A 20,138-nucleotide genomic window follows, 5' to 3' on the forward strand; every position below is an offset into this window, starting at 1 on the left:
TACAATCATATCACATCCTCTTATTTGATATTTTAATTTGTTATAATACTTTGAAAAATCATTTCATACACCAAGTATACATGAAGATGACCTATTGATTACACAATATAACATATTAAAAGAGGACTTAGTGTTAACCAATGAACTATACACATGATTATGTGGTCAATGACAATTGCCAGACAGAATTGTAAATTATTGCACGCAAATAGTTTATCTACTACATGTACCTTTTAGTATTTATTATTTTTGAGTATGTCAGTCAATGGTATACCATAATATGTTCTGAAAACGGGCGTAAAAACAAAGGCTCAACTAAATCAAATTTTTGAAACGTGATTGATTTTATTCCTCTAATATCTATGAGATCAAATTTATAAAACATTTATTAATATAATTAATTTCAATGTACTAGTATACAAGTAAGAATTGTTGCCATTTATACATCATGAACATGCACAATCATTAGCTGATCAGCTCTATATTTTCATTATTTTTTTTTCTCCTTTACTGTGTATTTTATAAGACTCATATATATGATCTGTATTCATCATTAAGACAGGTAGCTATATATAAAGGTGAAGTAGGTCCTTTTGATTGGATTTTATTTAAGGATTTTTACAGCACTAAATCATATACATGTACTTCTAATTCATAGTTGATCTTAGCTCCTTAAGTGGATTGTGGCAACACATATTGCATATACATGTAGAATGTTATTTTTAAGTTTCAGCACTTTACGCATAGTTTCCGGTTGCAAGACTAGAATATGATATTGGCTTCTCATGAAATTCTGTCAGTACTTTGCCAATAGTTTCCAAGTAAAATTGAACATTCCAAGATCACTCCTTCCATTTGCAATGTACATGTTCAAATGTACTTACAGCCTGAAATTAAATATCAGAGTAATTCTGTCAGAAAAATCAACAGTTATTGACAATCAAAAGCATATAGATGCAGAATAGTTCATATTGGTAATGTGTCCATGGGACACAGATTAGCAGCCGCTTGCATATAAAGAATGAAAAGAGTGACACCACCCGAATTTGTACTTGATCTGAGTGTTGTTGTAGTAAGCATTGCATATAAGTTTCAGAACATTTAAATGAAGCAACCTTGTGTTAAAGAAAGGAACAAAAATTCAGCATTTATTTTAATTTGTAAAGGGGCATAACTCTAGAAAAATAAAAGCGACCCCACCAAAAATTCAAACTTCATGTGTGTTTGTTGGTAGTAAACATATATATGCATTAATTGTGTATTAGTTTCATAACATTGGTAGAGGCAAACTGAAGTTGGAGAACAGAAACAAAATTTGGGAGGTACATGCAAGTTTGATAAGATTGACAATGCAAGAATAACCTTAAAAGAAATAGAATGGTTTGAATTAATATGTGCTTATTTGATAATAGGTTCGTTTTCATGTGTTTTTGTTTTCCCTTGAGAACACATAAAATATTGTTTTATAATTTATATTGAATTTCTGAACAGAAAATAATGAAAATGAGACACAAAACAAAATATAACCAAAACATAAACCTGTGATAATACTGCTTCTATTGGTACCAGGATGCTTAAAATCAATCCAAAATAAAAAAAAAATTTGAAAAATATAGTTTTATATACAATATACATGAACAGCTAAAAATCTCAAGTGACAAATACTTATGGCCACACTCTGTACATGTTTAACCCTAATACTTCTATTACTAGACCTTAAGACTTTTTTGCAAACCTAACAGAATTAGGGGGTTAATGGTAAACAAATTGTGATTGATCACGACGAATCCTTTAATAAGATTATTGCCTTCTACTGTAGGGTTTATCATTTACAAATTAGGCCAATAATATAATTTTCTCAAGAAAATAAACAAGTCAATCAAACCCCTTGAGGACCTTAATTGAGGGGTGGACAGGTGTAAGGAGACAGGGTAATGAAGGATCAGAGAAAAATGAGATTTTGGAAATATATTTTGTCATTTTTATTTTGTCTTGGAGCAAGGAGATGGAAGTATTAAAGTAAAGGGGTAGGGTAAAAAGGGAAGGGAAATATAGTTGGGGCTATCCTTTTTTCTTTACACTAACACATGCTATATCTGAAATTTACAAACGTGTATAAATAAACTCATCATAGATACCAGGACTAAATTTAGTATATACGCCAGACGCGCGTTTCGTCCACAAAAGACTCATCACTGACGCTCGAATTCAAAAAAGTTGAAAAGGCCAAATAAAGTACGAAGTTGAAGAGCATTGAGAATTAAAGTGCTTTGTTATTGTACAAAATCTAATTAGATTCAATGAGAGCTACTTCTTCAGGAAGTAGGTCATGTATAAAATTCAACCTCTTGCTATCAACACATAGAACGTCATACACATTGACAAGAATATACGAAGCTGAGGTATGTTATTAGTAAATTAAGCTATCAGATTTGTGTAATTGTCCGTGTTTACATTGTGTAACAATTGATGAAACTTAATTATCCTTTTGATAGCATGTTGGTGTTATTTCATGTTAAAACACTAAATGGTATATAAAAACCGCATCAAAGTGTACATGAAGTCATTCCAATAACTAATGTCTATGTTGATGATTTGGCTTTTTCATGACTTAAAGATAAACAAAAAATCACACTTTTATCTGCGAGAAACTGTAAGCCTTATTGTAAAAGGGGGGAAAGGGGTAAATAATTTCAACTTCTATACCCCTGTACTTTTCGACCGAAAACAATCAAAGAGAGTTTTCAAGCATATATCAATGTTTTATCGAGTGACACAGGCTCGTTATATTCTCTAGTTTACTGTGTTTAGAAATATTTCGTTCATTTCTCAAAATCAATGGTCTTTCAATTGATAAACTGTGTTCAGCGCATGTTTATCCGATGTTCATTAATATGTCGTAAATTTTCGATGATATTCATTTAAATCTGATGCACATTATAATGTGTTTAAGGAGGTACTTAGGTGAGGTTTTGGAAAATGTGTCAAATGTTCGAATTCATTGGTGTTTTTCCATACAATACATGGTAAAATATTTTGCCCCATAACACCCAATTATTTTTTCATATAAGACTTAATAGCTCATGAAAGGTCATTTACCAAAAATTTAGAAGATTCTTGATTTTCTTTCTTTTGTTTTGAGACCCAAATAATACCAATGCAAACATAAGGTAAAAGTCCGAGTCAGCCTTTTCCCGCCATTTTTTAAAATTTCAAATATCTCGAAAAGGAGGTCCAATACCTATCAATTTTATCCTTAACGATTGCTCTACCAACTTATAATATCAATTTTAAATTGTTGTATATCAATTCTCATTTGCCTAACTTCACCTAAGTACATCCGTAACATATTCTTTCCATAAATAAACAGCTCTCCTTTATTCATACAATATTATATAATATAATTGACAATTATACCACTTGAGCGAATTTTAAATTAGATAGTGTTAGAGCGTCTGCGAGAGAAAATAGGTCAAGGTTTTTAATATTTTAATCAACAAACAAAACTTAACACAAATCGAATAGAACATAAGAAGCCTGAGATTGTTTATGAATTGTTTTAGCTGTTGATTTAATCGTGTTGAAGATATGTTTTTACAATAAAATGAAAGTAACAGAAATTCTTTATTATCATATTTGATGCTTAAACGCTGAATATAAATAACGCAACAAAGTATTATTCAAAAACATAATCATAGGCAAATCGCGTATTTACCACATGAAAGTGCAAGGTTTACTCTTTTATATTGATATAGAAATAGTTATGAATAAATTAGACAAATGCACACGCAACTGAAATATACATTATAAATAAGTTAACGTATAATAAACCAGGTTTTGCATCTTTTATGTCCCCAATTGAAAAATAAAAATAATGAAATAATATGTTACTGGTATAAAATAAAGTGTTATTAATAATGGTATAATTTATTCTTTCAGTGGCCACCATGCTACCATTTATTTCTTCAGATATCCACATTAATAATAAAAACAGTCATGTTTTGTATATTTTTATATTTTTTGAAAATATAAATAAATAGAATCAGAAACATCTTCCAACTGAGCTTAAGCTGACCTGGCCCCAAAGGCCCAGGTGAGTTTTTGTCATCTCTTGGTATCCGTCGACCGTCGTCCATTGTCGCCAATCGTAGCTTAGCCAAAGGAGTAGGGGCTTTAATGGCCTAAAATGGCCCCAGATTTACAAGATAATGAAAATTCTAACAGAGCAGATTTTTCTCCATAAATTATTAGAATATGAGTAAATGATTTAAAAAAAATGTTTTTATTTAACTAAAAAAGGTTCAATGACGTCACAATGGTAGGTGCAAATGACGTCATAATTGGGAAAATAAGCAAAAATACCGAAAATTTGATGGTTTTTCTAAATTTTGACCACCGCACCATGCTTGCACCAATTAGAAATTTTAACATTTTGACAAGTTCATACATATCAAACTTCGGATAAAAAATCTTTTTGGTGCAAGGTTGGTGCGATAGTTTATTTTATATTTTTCATAGCCAAGCGGAGCAATAAAAAGCTGAAATTTGCCGTCCAAATTGGACCTTTTCATCTGACAAAGTTTAGTTTATACATTCTTATACCTATAGAAACTTATTTTTTTTGTTTATGAATGTAAAGTGTATTCCTAATTATATTTCCGTAAGTTTATCTAGTTAAATTTCTTTAAAAAATCAGACAGCAATAGACTTCATGTGTAAGGGAGTCAATAACAATTTTGAGGACAATTGTTTTAATTATGAAATTTTAGATAGACCATCAATATAACAAAATCTGTACATTTCTGATGTTTTTGCTAATTATAAATTCAAAATTTGTTGTTTGAATAGGGCAATCTTCCCTCTCTGATATTAGGGTCAGATCCATGATTTATGTAACGAAAAGGGGGGGGGGGGTGTATTTTACTTAAATGTCAATAATTGGCGAGAAACACGAGATTTATTTTGAAATGAAACTACCTATGTTCCAATTGAATGTGTCTTTGTGGGTAATGTGCATAGAGAACAAGTTCTATAAAATTTTATGGTAAAAAAACGGAATCAGCATAAGGTAGACTATCCATATATCCGTATAAACATGTAATCATATATTATTATATAAGTACATCTGAGCCTGTGACAACTCTACAACTGATTTATTCATTGGATCACCAGCAGTGATGGTTATACATGGCTATGCACATTATGTATATACAACTCGTCTAAACATCAACCCAACAATGTAAGATCTGTAAATTTGCAAATGTATATATATATATATATATATATATATATATATATATATATGGATAATTGACCTTTCCATGCATAGAAAATAGAGCCTGAAGTCTGTAAGCATACTACATGTCTGTTACCTTTTTAAAGGTTAGGTTTTGAATAGTTTTATAATCATGCGTAAAAATGAAGTGTAAATTTTAAAATGTGACCCGGCTTTGTTGTTAAGTCCTATTTGTGGGCATTATGTTTTCTGGTCTATGCTTCTGTTCGTCCGTGCGTTTGTCAGTCTGTTCGTCTGATTGTCCTTGTGTCTCGCTTCAGGTTTAAGTGTTCGGTCAAGGTAGTTGAATCTGACATTAGACTCAGACTTTTTTTTAAGTAAATTTTACTGTGTGTATTGAGTGTTTAATTTTTTTCTACTTTGCCTAGAGGTAAAGGGAGATGGGGTTTAGGGAGATGGGGTTTGACTTCGCAAAAAAAACATGTTTAAATCTGCCGATTTTTTGGGCCTGTCCTAACCTAGGATTTCCTGGCCATTGTTAGTCTTGCGATTTGGGCATCCATGTAATAAAGACACATTCTTGTTTTCAATAATTTTGACGAATATATAATGAATATTGTCATGATGATCAAAGACCAAGTCATACGACGCTAAGATTAGTGAAGGCGAAACTGAGTAAACTAATCACATTGACAAAAACTACAATAAAACAAATAATATATATATATATATATATATGTAATGAATATAGAAAAAAATCTAAGAAAACAGATTTATTTGATATAGTAGCATGTTCCATTTTTTTTTGGTTTTTTTTGGGTTTTTTTTTAATAATTAATCAGTTTATTGCACTATTCGTTGTTAACAAATACCCTAAAAGGTACAACTATCCCAGATAGGTATATCCCTGTGTGTGAATTATCATGTGAACCAGGGGATTCACAAGATAAACTTATTATAGGTTTCAAAATGGTTAATACAATTTTTTTGTTTTGTAATTCTATAGAATGTAACGGTAATAAGTCTGGACGACTGAAATAGATAATAAAAATAAGATGAATTTGGAAAAGTCAACCCTAACGATCCTTTACATAAGTCTAGAGGGGGTGGGGTTGGAAGGGGGGGGGGGGTACTTCAATACTTAATTGATAGGGGTGCCGCTGTTTTGTCACCTTACCCAGTTTAACATTTTAAAAATATATACCTTTTCATAAATTGCGTAGGAAAAAAAGTTATATCATATATATCTGATAGTTTTCTCAACTTTTCACTTATTCAAGCTTAAAAAGGTGTAAATAGAAGTGCCCCCCTTCAACCCCAACCCCCTTCTGGAAACATAACTACTGTCATGGAAATACACTGACTTTTGAAAACACCCTCTAAGGCATGTGTCTGTATCTATTTTTTGAAGATAATCAATATTAAGATTTCTAAGCGCTAAATGTGTCTTGTCTTTATATTATTCTTCTTGTCGCTGATAAGTGAGACCCAACCAATCATCAGATGTACAATCTGTATATATCAGCAATACCCGGTATTTTGTTTTGTTTGTTGGTGTTTCAATATTGCTTTCCCCCTTAGTATTTACCTTGGAGTTTGTTTCTTTTTACAATTTACACCTTAAATTGCCTTTCTGTTTCAATATATTTAAAATTAAATCTTGTAAATAGAAAACAAATCGCGGTTGCCATGGGCACAGATATGTTGCTAGGGAGAAACAACAGTGAATTGGCAAAAATGTGCAATTAATTATGTAGTATTTAAATAGTGTACAAGTGTAAAGTTCACTGCATGCTAAACAGGTTCAATTTCAAATATAGATATTTTTAAGCTGTATAATAATCATATTTGATGAGTTTAACTCCGCCATTTTAGTGGTTGCTAGGCAACAGAATAAACCAGCTAGACCCAAAATTCGATTATTTTCAGAAGGTCTATGGTATAGACTTACAACATGACAAATTAAATGGAATTTGGGGGTGGGGCCAAAAATGGCCCTTATAGCCCCTAGTCCTTTCACAAAACTTGGCCACAATCATCAAAACGGTATGTAGTTTCAAAAATGTGTCCGATGAAACCACCGAACAACCAACGTGGCCAACATATAGGGGTAAAATGCAGTTTTTGGCTTATATTTCTGAAACTCAAGCATGTCGAGCAAATCTAACAGGGATAAAAATGCTTATTAGGATAATTTCTGTCTGCCCTGAGATTTTTAGACGAATCAGACAATCCCTTGTTGGGTTGCTGCTCATTATCAGTTTAATAAAATTTTTCAGTTTTTGGTTATTATCTTGAATATTGTTAAAGATAGAGGTAAACTTAAAAAGCAGTAATGTTCAGCAAAGTAAGATCTACTAATACTTCTGCATGACGTTAAAAATTGGACGAAAGATATCAGAGGAACAGCAAAAATGTTAAGCAAAGAATGATCTACATATAAGTCGATATGAACAAAATTTACAATTAACCCCTTTAGGAGTTATTGCCCTTAAAAGTATTTTTTTTTTTCGTTAATTTTAAGCTTTTACAAAATGCCAACCTTAAGCCGGGAATATCTAATACTACTTTCTCCTTAAAAGGTAACTTGTCGAAATCTTATATTCTCCAGATTTGAAGTCGGTAATATGGACATAGTTCATTGACGCATCGTATGAATTCTGACAGATGCTCTGAACATCATGCATGTTCATTACTATTCGGTATCAACACTATTCAATATATATTTGGGGATTTCAGATACTACAAAAACCGGCAATTCAAAATACAATCATATTCCTCTTATATTTTACATTTTCATAACTGTATGGATTACAAAACTCAATAATATAGTTCGACAATGATCTGAATAAAATAGAACAATTATATGATTCATTATTATATTATCAAATTTTATATTTATTCGTCTAATTAGGGATTTTGCAGTATCATGGCGAAAAATACCAGAGAAACAGTCAAACTCATAGATCGAAAATAAAACTGACAACGCCATGAAAAAGACAAACAGACAAATAATAGTACACATGACACAACACATAAAACTAAAAACTAAGCAACACGAACCCCACCAAACACTAGGAATGACATCAGGTGCTCCGGAAAGGTAATCAGATCCTGCTCCATGTGTGGCACACAGACACAGAAATGATTGGTTCCAGAAAGCACACAGTTATAATAACTCTGACCATTGAATTTTGTATAATTGCTACATTTCACACATGCTTTATTGAATCAGTATAGATCAGTTACATGATGTTTGTGTTGTCCTGGTGAGCTGTTGTAAAGTCATGGGAGTTGTTTGTTGTTATTCTGCGGTGGAATTTCGGATCCTCAATGCTCTTTATTTTTGTACTTGTTTGGCTTTATAAATATTTTGATATGAGCGTCACTGATGAGTCTTATGTAGACGAAATGCGCGTCTGGCGTACTTAATTATAATTCTGGTACCTTTGATAACTAATTATGTTGTATTGTACTAATATATAATTTATGTAAGTATTTCTCTTTACTGAGTATTCTTGTGTGCGATTTTTTATATTTCGACATTGAGCTGCATTTTTAAAATTGCCATATAAGGGGGAGGTTTAGCTAGCCAAAAAAACATTTCCAAACTATCATTTGTTTCCTTTATATGACAAGTTTATTTCTATGTATGTTTGAGTTAAATTTTGCTGTAGTTCAGTGTCTGTTGTTAGTATAAAAAAAGGATGTGTATGATTGCCAACGAGACAACTGTCCACAAGAGACCAAATGACACAGACATTAACAACTATAGGTCACCGTACGGCCTTCAACAATGAACAAAGCCCATACCGCATAGTCAGCTATAAAAGTCCCCGATATAACAATGTAAAACAATTCAAACGAGAAAATTAACGGACTTATTTATAAAAAAAAAAAGGAAAGAAAAACAAATATGTAACATATAAACAAACGACAACCACTGAATTACAGGCTCCTGACTTGGGACAGGCACTTACATAAATAATATGGCGGGGTTAATATGTTAGCGGGATCCCAACCCTCCCCCTAACCTATGACAGTGGTATAACAGTATGTTGTTTTGCTCTTGTCGTTGATGTGTTTCGTTTCCATAGGTTTTGGTTTGTTACCCATATTATTTTGTACTTAATCGAATTATGACTATTGAGTAGAAGTATACTACTGGTCAAATAATAATGAAAAATATATATTACTAAATGACACAAAAGAAAAAAAAGAAAGAGAATAAGAAGTAAGAGTCAAAATAGAATGATTAAAAGACATTTTATACATAAAAGAACAGTACAGCAGTTCAAATTCGTTTATCAGATTACGAACGGTGACACATTACTCTTTTCCACTAACACATCAATAGAAAAACAAAAAAGGCAACTGTAGTATATAGCTTTTGAAACGACACGAATTGACTGAGAGAAAACAAATCAGGGTTACAAACTAAAACCTAGAGAAAGACATCAAGTATAAGAGGAAAACAAACGGAACAATAGTCCGGCCGATCGGTGAAAAAATTGCTCAAATAATGAGGAAAGCACAAATTTTTGCATGATGGTACATTTTTCTGTACTGAGCAATATTAGCTATGGACCCATCCTCAAAATTCAATATGGCGGCCTATTTCAAGATGGCTGCCGTACGTTCTAAAATATTTTCCAGTATTGCACAAACCACAGTGGATTTGGTGCTGGGTGCACAAAAATCAACATATTTGAATGACTTGGTGTACTTAGCAAGATTTTGTTTTGTTCTATTTTTGAAATACAAAATGGCGGCTATTTTCAAAATGGCCGCCTTGAAAAATAAGCAAATATTCATTATTGAGAATTGACCTGAATATAAGCATTTTATTGATGTATAGTGTCATTTGGTATCTTTCCCAGTTCTGTCCTTTCTGATTTTGCCTTGCTTGTCATTTCATACACAAAGTAATAGCTTTCATAAAAAGCTGCAGTAGTAGCTTTCATTAAAAGCTGCACTATTTGTTGTCTTGGGTCACACATAAAAGCTGTAATTTGGGATTTATCTGCCTTAAGATATTATTCAGTGCCTATCTTATCTCTTGGTCGCAATATTTTGCAATTTGAGACATTAAACTGAATTGAGAATCAGTTAAACACATATCAGTGAAATGGCAGGAATTGAGGACAACAAGGACAAGAACATTGAAATGGCAGAAACTAAATCACTTGGTGATATTGAGAAACCCACAGCTGAAGACGCTTTAACAGAGGACAGCTCAGAAATGACTATTAAATAATTGTACCAAGAATATTTAACAGATAGAAAATCAAATGCTAAAAGAACATTTAATATTTACCGCAATATAAAACAGAGCGAAGCGGGAATATATAAAATGTGTGTTGGTCTCATTACGTTTCAAGCTGAACAGAAAGAGGCAATGACTATCAATAGCAAACAGGTAAAAGCAATATATCAGCAACTTCAGCAGTCTGAAGACAGGATATACAACAAGGCTAGTAATAATTGCTTGGCGGAATTGATGGTCAGACCAATAAGATATTCAATGTTGTGGTGAGACGAATGGACAAGCTGACAACAACTGAGGAAGGAGACACAGTTCTATTTCAAAGTGCATTTGAGCAGCAGGGTACCTTCCAACAACTGGCATCTGTTGTGAATGAATCAGTGGACAATCGAAATAAAGAAGTTAATATTTACTGCAATGGACACATCATCTAAGCCAAAATTTGACCTTAGCCAGTACAACGCAAGTTTACCAAAAGTACACATCAAAATCCATGCCGTGGGTCTTTCCACAATTGTAGTTCGCATGAACCATAAACCGTGCCGACTCTGTTGAAGGTGTCTTCGCCTTAAGTCAAAAGTCCTATGTCAGGGCCCTTGGCCCTGCATGAGACAGTTCAAATTATTCAACAACAATCTCCATTTAAGAACATACTATAAACCTCTAGTACTAATCAAGGATACCAGCAAAAGGCTTATGTGTCTTCTTACGCACACTAACCATCTACTATGAGTCAATAATATTTGGTTTAGATCAGCACACCATTACAGAAACAATTAGCTGCAAATGAATTCTATCAAGTTTCTCCAATGTTGAATGCAGTGCCTACTTACGGTATCATCCCCGTCGAGTCAATGGCAAATCCCACATTTATCACTCCAGTTATGACAACCTCGTCCGCTTCTGGAGCTCTAATATGCTTCCCATAACATCAAGTTGGCTCTATTGACCGATCCAGGAAAGGGCAGAGGAAAGAAAAAGAGTGTGACAACACCTCTTCTTCAGACTCTTCACTGGAGAGAGAATATACCATGTGGCAAGAAAATCTTTGAGCAAGGGACCGGAACCGAAGCCCACAGCTGCCACAAATTTAAAAACTCAATTGAAGAGGGTCCATCTCTTGGGAGGCGCTCATTTACCAATTTGAACGAACTGCCGGTAGATGACAATGGGAAATCAGGAAAAATGTGTGTAGGCCCCAGATTGCCAGGCCGATGTTGGCTTTGAGTACGCTCGCATGGTAAACACAGATGATGATTCCAAGGCCTTAAAAAGCATTCATTTGGAGCAGCGCTTCAGCAAGGAAGACGATCAAACCAGATTGCAACCAAAACATTCCGTCGAGGATGTAAAGACAAAGAATCTTCAAGGCATGTAATAGAGAGGAACCTAGAAACATTCAACAAGGCGTTAAAACACGTGAAAACCTCAAAAGCAAACCAGATGGCGATATCTGGATAAAAAAGTGCCAATTATGACCATCGACCACCGTTAAAGAAAATATGAGCAGTCCTTTGGATTATGAGTTGCATAACCTCACACTGGATTGGCCGATCAATATAATCTCGGTTCTTCTGATAAAAAAATCATGGAAGATCACCAGTTCAATTGAAGATCACCAGTTCAATGGAAGATCACCAGTTCAATGGAAGATCACCTGATTAATATAAACGTGGAAGATCTATTGAGCAATACAATCGCGGTAAATCGGCAGATAGAAGTACATCCAAGCTTAATGCCTATCGATCAGTAACACCCCACTAAGCTAGAGATCATATAGTCCCTAAAGACAACGGTTAGCATCTCCACGGACAAACTCCAGAAATCCCGAATATTTCAGACAACGGTCACCTTCACCAGGATACGGAGCAAATCAAAGTGTAACCTCAACAATGGAGCAAAGGGTCGGGCCAGTAGGACAACTCAGATTCCAAAGTCTATTGGCAATGAAACATCATCTTATCACACAATCGAACAGAGGCCCACTGCCTCGTCCAATATTGTCATCAGACGAACCATTTGAAAGAGCATAGTAGTACGAGGTACTACACATGACCAGAATGTGAGCATGATTGTGGACACTGCTGCAATGATAACATTAGTAAATGAGAAATTAATTCCGGTAGAAAATTGAGATTTGGAGAACGTAACGCTATGTGGTGAGGTTAACAGCTTGTTATTGAGAAGATTATAAGGAACGACTCTCGACATTAATAGAGTAAACATACAATGGGATGTGTGCAAAGAGCCATTAACAGACGATGTTATACTTAGGCTAGTTATTTTGGACACACTGATCGCAGTGATAAACCTGAGTAGTCCCACAATTACCATTAACAATAAAGAGATAAATGCGTCATTTGTTAATAGTGGAAACGAGATTTTAACTCAGCTAGTTTGCATAAAACGAACCATCACAGTTCCACCAAATTCAAACATGACTGTTACCATTAAGACTAATAAAAGTGCTGACCAGGAGTGCATTTTAGGACCATGCTCGCTGAAATGTTGCAATATGGTTACGTACGTAGTTGGAAAAGGAAATAGTTGCTCCTTAACCATTTTAAATGATGGCAATCGTCTAATCCGCCTGAAGAAAGGTACACCTATTGATTACATAGAATAATTTGACGATGTAGTGGGTACGGCAGATGCAAACGCGATAAGTGACGTAAGACGTGGCATTGAAGAGACACGAGACAAGGTGCCCTCGGCACTGCCTCAAAGTTCAGATGAGTTACCTACTATTCCTTCACATTTATCCGACCTATATTAACGTCAATCGACTCGTTTCAACCTATTTCATTCCAACCATTAAAACTGAAAGCGTTTAAAGAACAATTACAATAACATGCAACATTATGATACTGATTAACATTTTGAATTTCACTATTTGTTTTTGTATATGCAGCTATATTTGCAACTTATGGGTTATAGAAATACCCAAATTATTTGTTTTATACTTTTGAATTAATTGATAACAAATTCAAGAACATGAAGTCCATTTTTAAAGAATCATTACTTTAATTTCCGAAATTATATAGAATACTTTTAGGACAATCTTGAATTTTATACCGTTTTTCCGCCATCTTGAAAATGGCAGCCATATTGGATTTTTCAGAGTGGGTCCATAGCTGAAATCAAAGGATATATAACCAAGAACTACTATGCAAAGTTTCATGCTTTCCTCATCAAGTGAGCAATTCTGCTCTATATCTGCACCAATCGGCCGGACTAAACGGAAACACTGAAGGTATCATTAAACAATTTTATACTATACAATACTTGTATTTGTCATTAAACATGTTACTTTTTTTACACTTATCTTTTGTTCTATTTAAAGCATCAGTTCCTACAAATTAAAAGAAACAAGTTGTGCTTCGTAATCAGGTGTTACGAATTGCTTGATTGGGAAAATGTGTAACTCCCTCTATCTTTTATTGGTTTTGTGTGTTACCTCCTCATTAGCCATGGAGAAAATAATTTCTGAAGATTCATCCGATACATCGTGCAATAGCCCTTTTGTATGGATGATGGTAAAACATCTAGACCGTACTGACACGAAACTTAACAAAGTACAAAGCCTCAGCCATCAGAATCATATAGCAATAAACAATATGAAAGGAAAGATTGTGAACGATGAAGTCACTGAAATCAAATCTTTGTTAAATGGCATTCAGAAGAAAATGCGGAATATGCAGTTTGAAATAGATAACTTGAAGAGAAGTAAGTATCATTGTCATAAACGATTGTGTTATATAACAAAATGAGAATTCTAGTATGAGGTTCTTCTTTAGCTTTGGGTACAAAGCCTTGTTCTAATTCGAAAAGAACATGGGCTGCACGTGATTGACGTCACAATTGAAATGGCAACGTCAGATGAATTTTGAACAACGCCAGAGATCAAAATGGACATTTATGTTGGTGTTGCTCGCTAGGAAATAAAATAAAAACATTCTAACAGTAAGTTTTTCTGTTCTTTTTAATTGATAAACTTGATTTTTTCTATAGGGTTTTTGTTCATCAAATCAAAATGGCGACATTTCGAGCGTCTTCTATATGTCTGCTTCGAAGGACAAAAGTTAAAAATATATTAGAATCGAAATAATTCTATCATGCCATGCTCTATGATCATTTTAACATGGGTAGGCATTATATTTGTAAACATTGAATACTTCACTGACGCTCGGTATTAAGATATTAACAAAAATAATGCCTACCCATGTTAAAATGAGCATAGAGCATGGCATGAAAGAATAATTTCTTAAATTATATGAAAACGAATACGACAATGTTAAGAATCTATCAAACGTTTGGGGTTTTTTCAAATGCATAAAGATAGTTTTATCTTAATTACATATTCTCCTTTGCTGGGAACTCTTCCTATTCTCGGAGAAAAAAGTGCAACGTTAAATGCAAAAAGTTTATGAATGAAAAATCTAAACTCATGAGTGTACTTTGAAAGGAACGTGATTTAACCTCACAGACCCTCTTTTTGGTGACAACTACAATATTCTAAACATTGGGTTTTTTTTTTTGTATCTAGTAAAAATCGTCGAAAAAGAGGAACATATTTTGATTTTACAAGCTTAAATTATGCAATTATGTTCATTGAAACCTGATACATCCTCATTTAACACATTTACTAAAACATTGCATTCATTTCTGAATAAACAGTAAAACAGTAAAACTATATAGTTAGCATATTAATTTTAGCAAAAACAAAAACAAATAGTCCCCTACCGGTAATAAGAAAATGATATTTCAATCACCCGTATGCAATGCTTTCTGTTTGTTTTACAGGATGTTCAACAAATCCTGGTGACTAGGTGCTTTTCTCCGGTCACAACTATATGTTCGTGTATAAAAAGGTGACATGGAATATTGCTAAGGTAATTTTTTAATGTCGTTTTTGGTAAACGTCTTGATGACACATCTGTCTGGCTAGCGAATCTAAAAGAGCAATTTATGTGACTTTTAGAAAATTAAATCGTACCATGATAATGTCTGATAATAGACATTTTACTAGTAGTTTTGTACATTGGTAATCATTATGTAAACTTGTAAGACATTTAGCGTCAGCAACCAGTTATAAGTTCAAAGTAATTATTTCAACTCATTCGTACTCTTTTTGCAATGCTAGCAGTATGTGTCTTCAAACTCAGACATTTCAACACTTCTCGTCATCTGAAGTTTTCAATTTCGTTATAAGTCTTCAAAGTTGTCTTATTTTGGATAATTAATGGTCATTGCGATTTCTGAAAGACCCCAAGGGATATTGGAAAGACAACGAAAGAATTATACGCTCATAGAGAAAATGTATTGAAAGAGAGAGAGTGGCACTTTCCCTAGATAAATCAAAAATACAAATAAAAAGCTTTGGTGTATACCAAAATAACAAAATAATAATAATAATATGTTAAATGAAACCCTGTTTAAATCTCATATTTAGATTTGTAAAAAACTGAGTATAGACTTATTATTATCTTATATTAATTTTCTTTTAGATTGACTGTCAACAAAAAGGAGGTTACTTGGCAAAGGTTGAAAGCGGAGCTGAGAACTCATGGCTGATTTCCGTAATGAAAGGTATTTGTTATTCTAATCCTAGTACAATTGATGACATATTTGTGTATCAGGTGAATATTGTAAGCTTTAAGATGTTCTGGTAATTTGTTGGGTTTTTTTTATTATTAGCAGGCAGATTATATCAATTAAATTGAATTTGGAAATGGGAAATGTGTCAAAGAGACAACAACCCGACCAGAGAGCAGACAACAGCCGAAGGTCACCAATGGGTCTTTAATGGATAACATGTATATCAAGCATTGATATAATAGTAATGATTTTATAGAATTTTCCTATCATGCAATATATAAATGGTATAATTGAGTAAAAATTTCATGATACGAATACTTGTTTTGAGAAACACGTGTCACGATGTGTTATGTGTGGGGTTTTTTTTCTATTAGTGGGTTGTGACGACGTTATAAGAATATCCAAATGCATCGCATGTTAAGTTGAATTTAGACGGTAAAAGTACTTATATTAGTTTTTTCTCTCTCAGATGAAGTATGGATTGGTCTAAATGATATTCAATCGGAAGGACAGTGGAAATGGATTTCAGATAATACTGGAATTTCCTTCAGTTACTGGCCTTCTAATCAACCAAGTAGTAAAAGGAGAGAAAACTGCGTACAATATTGCAAGGAGAGATGTGGCATGAAGTCGTATGGCTGGAATGATGAATCATGTGGCTCACGAATGGGATACGTTTGTGAAAAACAACTTGAACATAGTTAATTAATCATATGTCCGTACTTGGGTTGTCATCAGAATTACGTATAACGTACATGTTTGTATGTTTATACAAAGCATATAATATATATATAAAAAAAAACAATTTGAAGGCAAATATTGCTTTACAAATCAACCGACATAGTCGAAAACCTTATCATGTCCAATATTTCTTTTTTAAATGCACTTCATTATTCAGTAGTTTTTTTTTTAAATTTGTTGACTTGAGCACCACCGATAAGACATGAACGAAACGAGCTTCTGTAAAACTAAAATTTAAAATATTTCAACCTAAGTTTTTAAAACATTTTTTTACAAATAGCTTTTGGTGAATTTAGCGTCTTGATTAGGATTCAATACACATATTTTGTATTTTACTGATTTGGAAATTCTTTTTTGGCTGTTCTATTTCTACTCTATAAACGTAACATTAATATTGGTTCCTCCCTATTAGGAAAAAAAAATCATATCTGAAATACATGTATATCATTAAAAGCGTCATGGAAAAGTAAAACAATTTAGTTTCCATTATTCAATATTTAAAAAAATATATATAGTTCACTCATCTCCTCCACAATAATGTTTTCTTTTCCTTCATCATTGAATCGTGGAATGAGACTTATCACTGGATTTTTACATGAAATGGGAAACTTTTTAATCGTGTGGTTTTTATTTTGAACAGCACCGAGTCGACACTACTGCTTGTAGAAGTTCAGTACCCGAGGGTATTATCAGCTCGGTAGTTAGTATGTTCAGAAAGGTTTAGTAATGTATTATCAAAGTTGTTTATTTCTTCATGTATATACACTAATGTCAGCTATGTACAAATAGATTTATCAAGTTATTTTGTTTGTTTTGTTATGTTTATGTTATATTTGGGGGGTTTTTTTATTGCTTTTTCTAATAACATTTGTACACTGCATTCATTTTTCAGTTCGAGGACAATTGATTGGAAGCTACCTGTATAAATTTTTTTTTCTAGTGGTTATGGTAGACTTTTTCAAACGATCTTCTAGATCACCAGTTTGCTTTATATTTTGTTTTATTACATCTCCGAATGTGTTTGCCTTTGATGATGCATCCCGAGGTGAATGTGAATTGAAAATGTCAGTATATATGCCTGAAGATTCTAGTATACGCGCAACTGTGCATGATTTGACCAGTTTGTGACGTTTAATGGAACTAATGAGCAATAAATTACAATCAGTAGAGCGAAAAGTCACGGTTTCGTCAATGTAATCTAAAATACACTGTATGATATTATGATTGTCATTCTCTGTGAAGGAGCTAAATGCTATTGAAAGTATGGTTGTGAACTAGTCTTCGTTGTCTTTGTAAGTTTTACGAATGTGAAAATAAGTTTATTTGTACGAACATTCATATAATTCATGTCTAGTTTATGAATGTCCGACGACCTCCTCGCTAAAGTAAGAGCTGATACATGGTAAATTTTAATATCTGTTCTTACAAACTCAAATTTATATTCGACTCCATTGAAAATAAACTCACCATAGATACCAGGACTAAATTTTATATATACACCATACGCGCGTTTCGTCTACAAAAGACTCATCAGTGACGCTCGAATTCAAAAAAGTTGAAAAAAGCCAAATAAAGTACGAAGTTGAAAAGCATTGAGATCAAAAATTCCTAAAAGTGTTGCCAAATACAGCTAATGTAATTTATGCCTGAGGAAGAAAAGCCTTAGTATTTCAAAAAATTCAAAATTTTGTAAACAGTTAATTTATAAATATAACAATATCAATGATAATTCATGTCAGCACAAAAAGTGCTGACTACTGGGCTTGTGATACCCTCGGGGAAATTAATCTCCACCAGCAGTGGCATCGATTTACATTTTAAGATCTTCTGGAAGACATATTATTGTGAAATGCCGAGATAGCTGACCTGTAAAGATTTAACATGCTATATTCGTAGCCAGATTGAACAAATATGCAATACAGTTTGCCATATATTCAATAGGGGCCTGTAAGGGATCCAGGTCTTGTTCACAGCACCAAGTTTGGAAGCGTCTCCTAAAATGCCCATTACTTCTCACTCAGTCCTGAAACTGTCCACGCAACTTTTTAAAGTTTTTTTTTCTATTAGTGGGTGGTTCCTGCCTTGTGGATTCATCTATAAATCCCTCGGTGGAGGGAGCAATATTGGTGCTGATATAGACATTTCTTATAGCATTGGGTAAACCGCTTGCGACTGCCAAGCTGGAGTTATGATAACTAGATTCAAGCTTTCTTTGTTCACTTTCGGTAAGCATCGAGCAATCAAGAAGAATGGGGGGGATCATAAAGATTATTGTTCGACCAGTTCACTTGAAACGCACATGTTTGGATTGTAAATGGATCTGGTCGCCAGCTGACATTATCGTCTAATTGTGCGTTCAGGCGAACTGCGAAACCGAACTTATTTGAACGGACACATCGATCATTGTGTTTATCTGTTGAAATATTGCTCTTATTAAAGTCCATTTGTTATAACTTTCTGTGTAACGGCTTTCCCATTCCGTTAAGAACCCCAAGAATGTATTCGGATGTTCGATTTATTCCCCTTTGAATGCAATATTCCCATATCTCGCGACTTCTTTTACTAGGATTGGGGATCGTGTCCCTTCCATACTGTTTATATGCACTACAGCGGACACATTGTCAATTTTTCAATGAACATGAATGTCGCTTTTGTCTTTTGTTACCTTAGCTGTATTTTGAGTGTATTGTTGGGACTGTACACTGAATTGTGCGGCCTTTAATTCTAGAGTATTATATGCAAAGGCCAAGGACTTCCAATTCTGATGTTTTGAGCCACATCTACTGCTCCCCAACCTTGTTTGGATAAAGCATCGCTTTCTATAACTATCTATGGATTTAAGGATATTATGCATTTCCCGTTTCTAAGTATAAGGCCCACTATTTCATCTTGTTCTTGCATTCGGGCCAAAGTGTTATGAGCGCATGATATTGTGTCGTTTTTGATAAACTCTTTGTGATGAACATTTTTAGTTCCCTAACATAAAGACCGGCAAACATGTATATGCTTCCTTCAAGTCCAGCTTGACAATGAAGAACCCCTTTTTAGTAGATATTTTACTTTTTGGAACCTTTTTTTTTAAATGTTGATGTTTGACTTTTTTGTTTAATTCCTTAAGCTTCAAGTTGAGAATTGGCCGGACAATCCCGTCTTTCTTCGCCCTGATGAAAATATGGTTGAGAAATTGACCGGGATCTGAATTTCTCATTTCTCAACATTTCTATTATTATTTCGAGCTTTATGAATGTGTGTTTTGTTTTCGAAAGAAATGGGGTACTGTGTATTCATAAATTTTCT

The 20,138-nt window shown here is 33.5% G+C and overlaps 1 protein-coding gene across 1 annotated transcript; it reads left to right on the forward strand.

Moving 5' to 3' along the window:
* Positions 1-2,297: 2,297 nt before the first annotated feature.
* On the forward strand, positions 2,298-17,644 carry LOC143053530 (perlucin-like protein). The gene is made up of 5 exons (XM_076226326.1): positions 2,298-2,402; positions 13,846-14,228; positions 15,306-15,394; positions 16,010-16,091; positions 16,570-17,644. Exons 3-5 carry the CDS (start codon positions 15,356-15,358, stop codon positions 16,803-16,805), a joined length of 357 nt encoding a protein of 118 aa, XP_076082441.1. The 5' UTR covers positions 2,298-2,402; positions 13,846-14,228; positions 15,306-15,355; the 3' UTR covers positions 16,806-17,644.
* The last annotated feature ends 2,494 nt before the right edge of the window (positions 17,645-20,138 follow it).

The sequence above is a fragment of the Mytilus galloprovincialis genome, chromosome 12 (assembly GCF_965363235.1).
Source record: "Mytilus galloprovincialis chromosome 12, xbMytGall1.hap1.1, whole genome shotgun sequence".
NCBI lineage: Eukaryota > Metazoa > Mollusca > Bivalvia > Mytilida > Mytilidae > Mytilus > Mytilus galloprovincialis.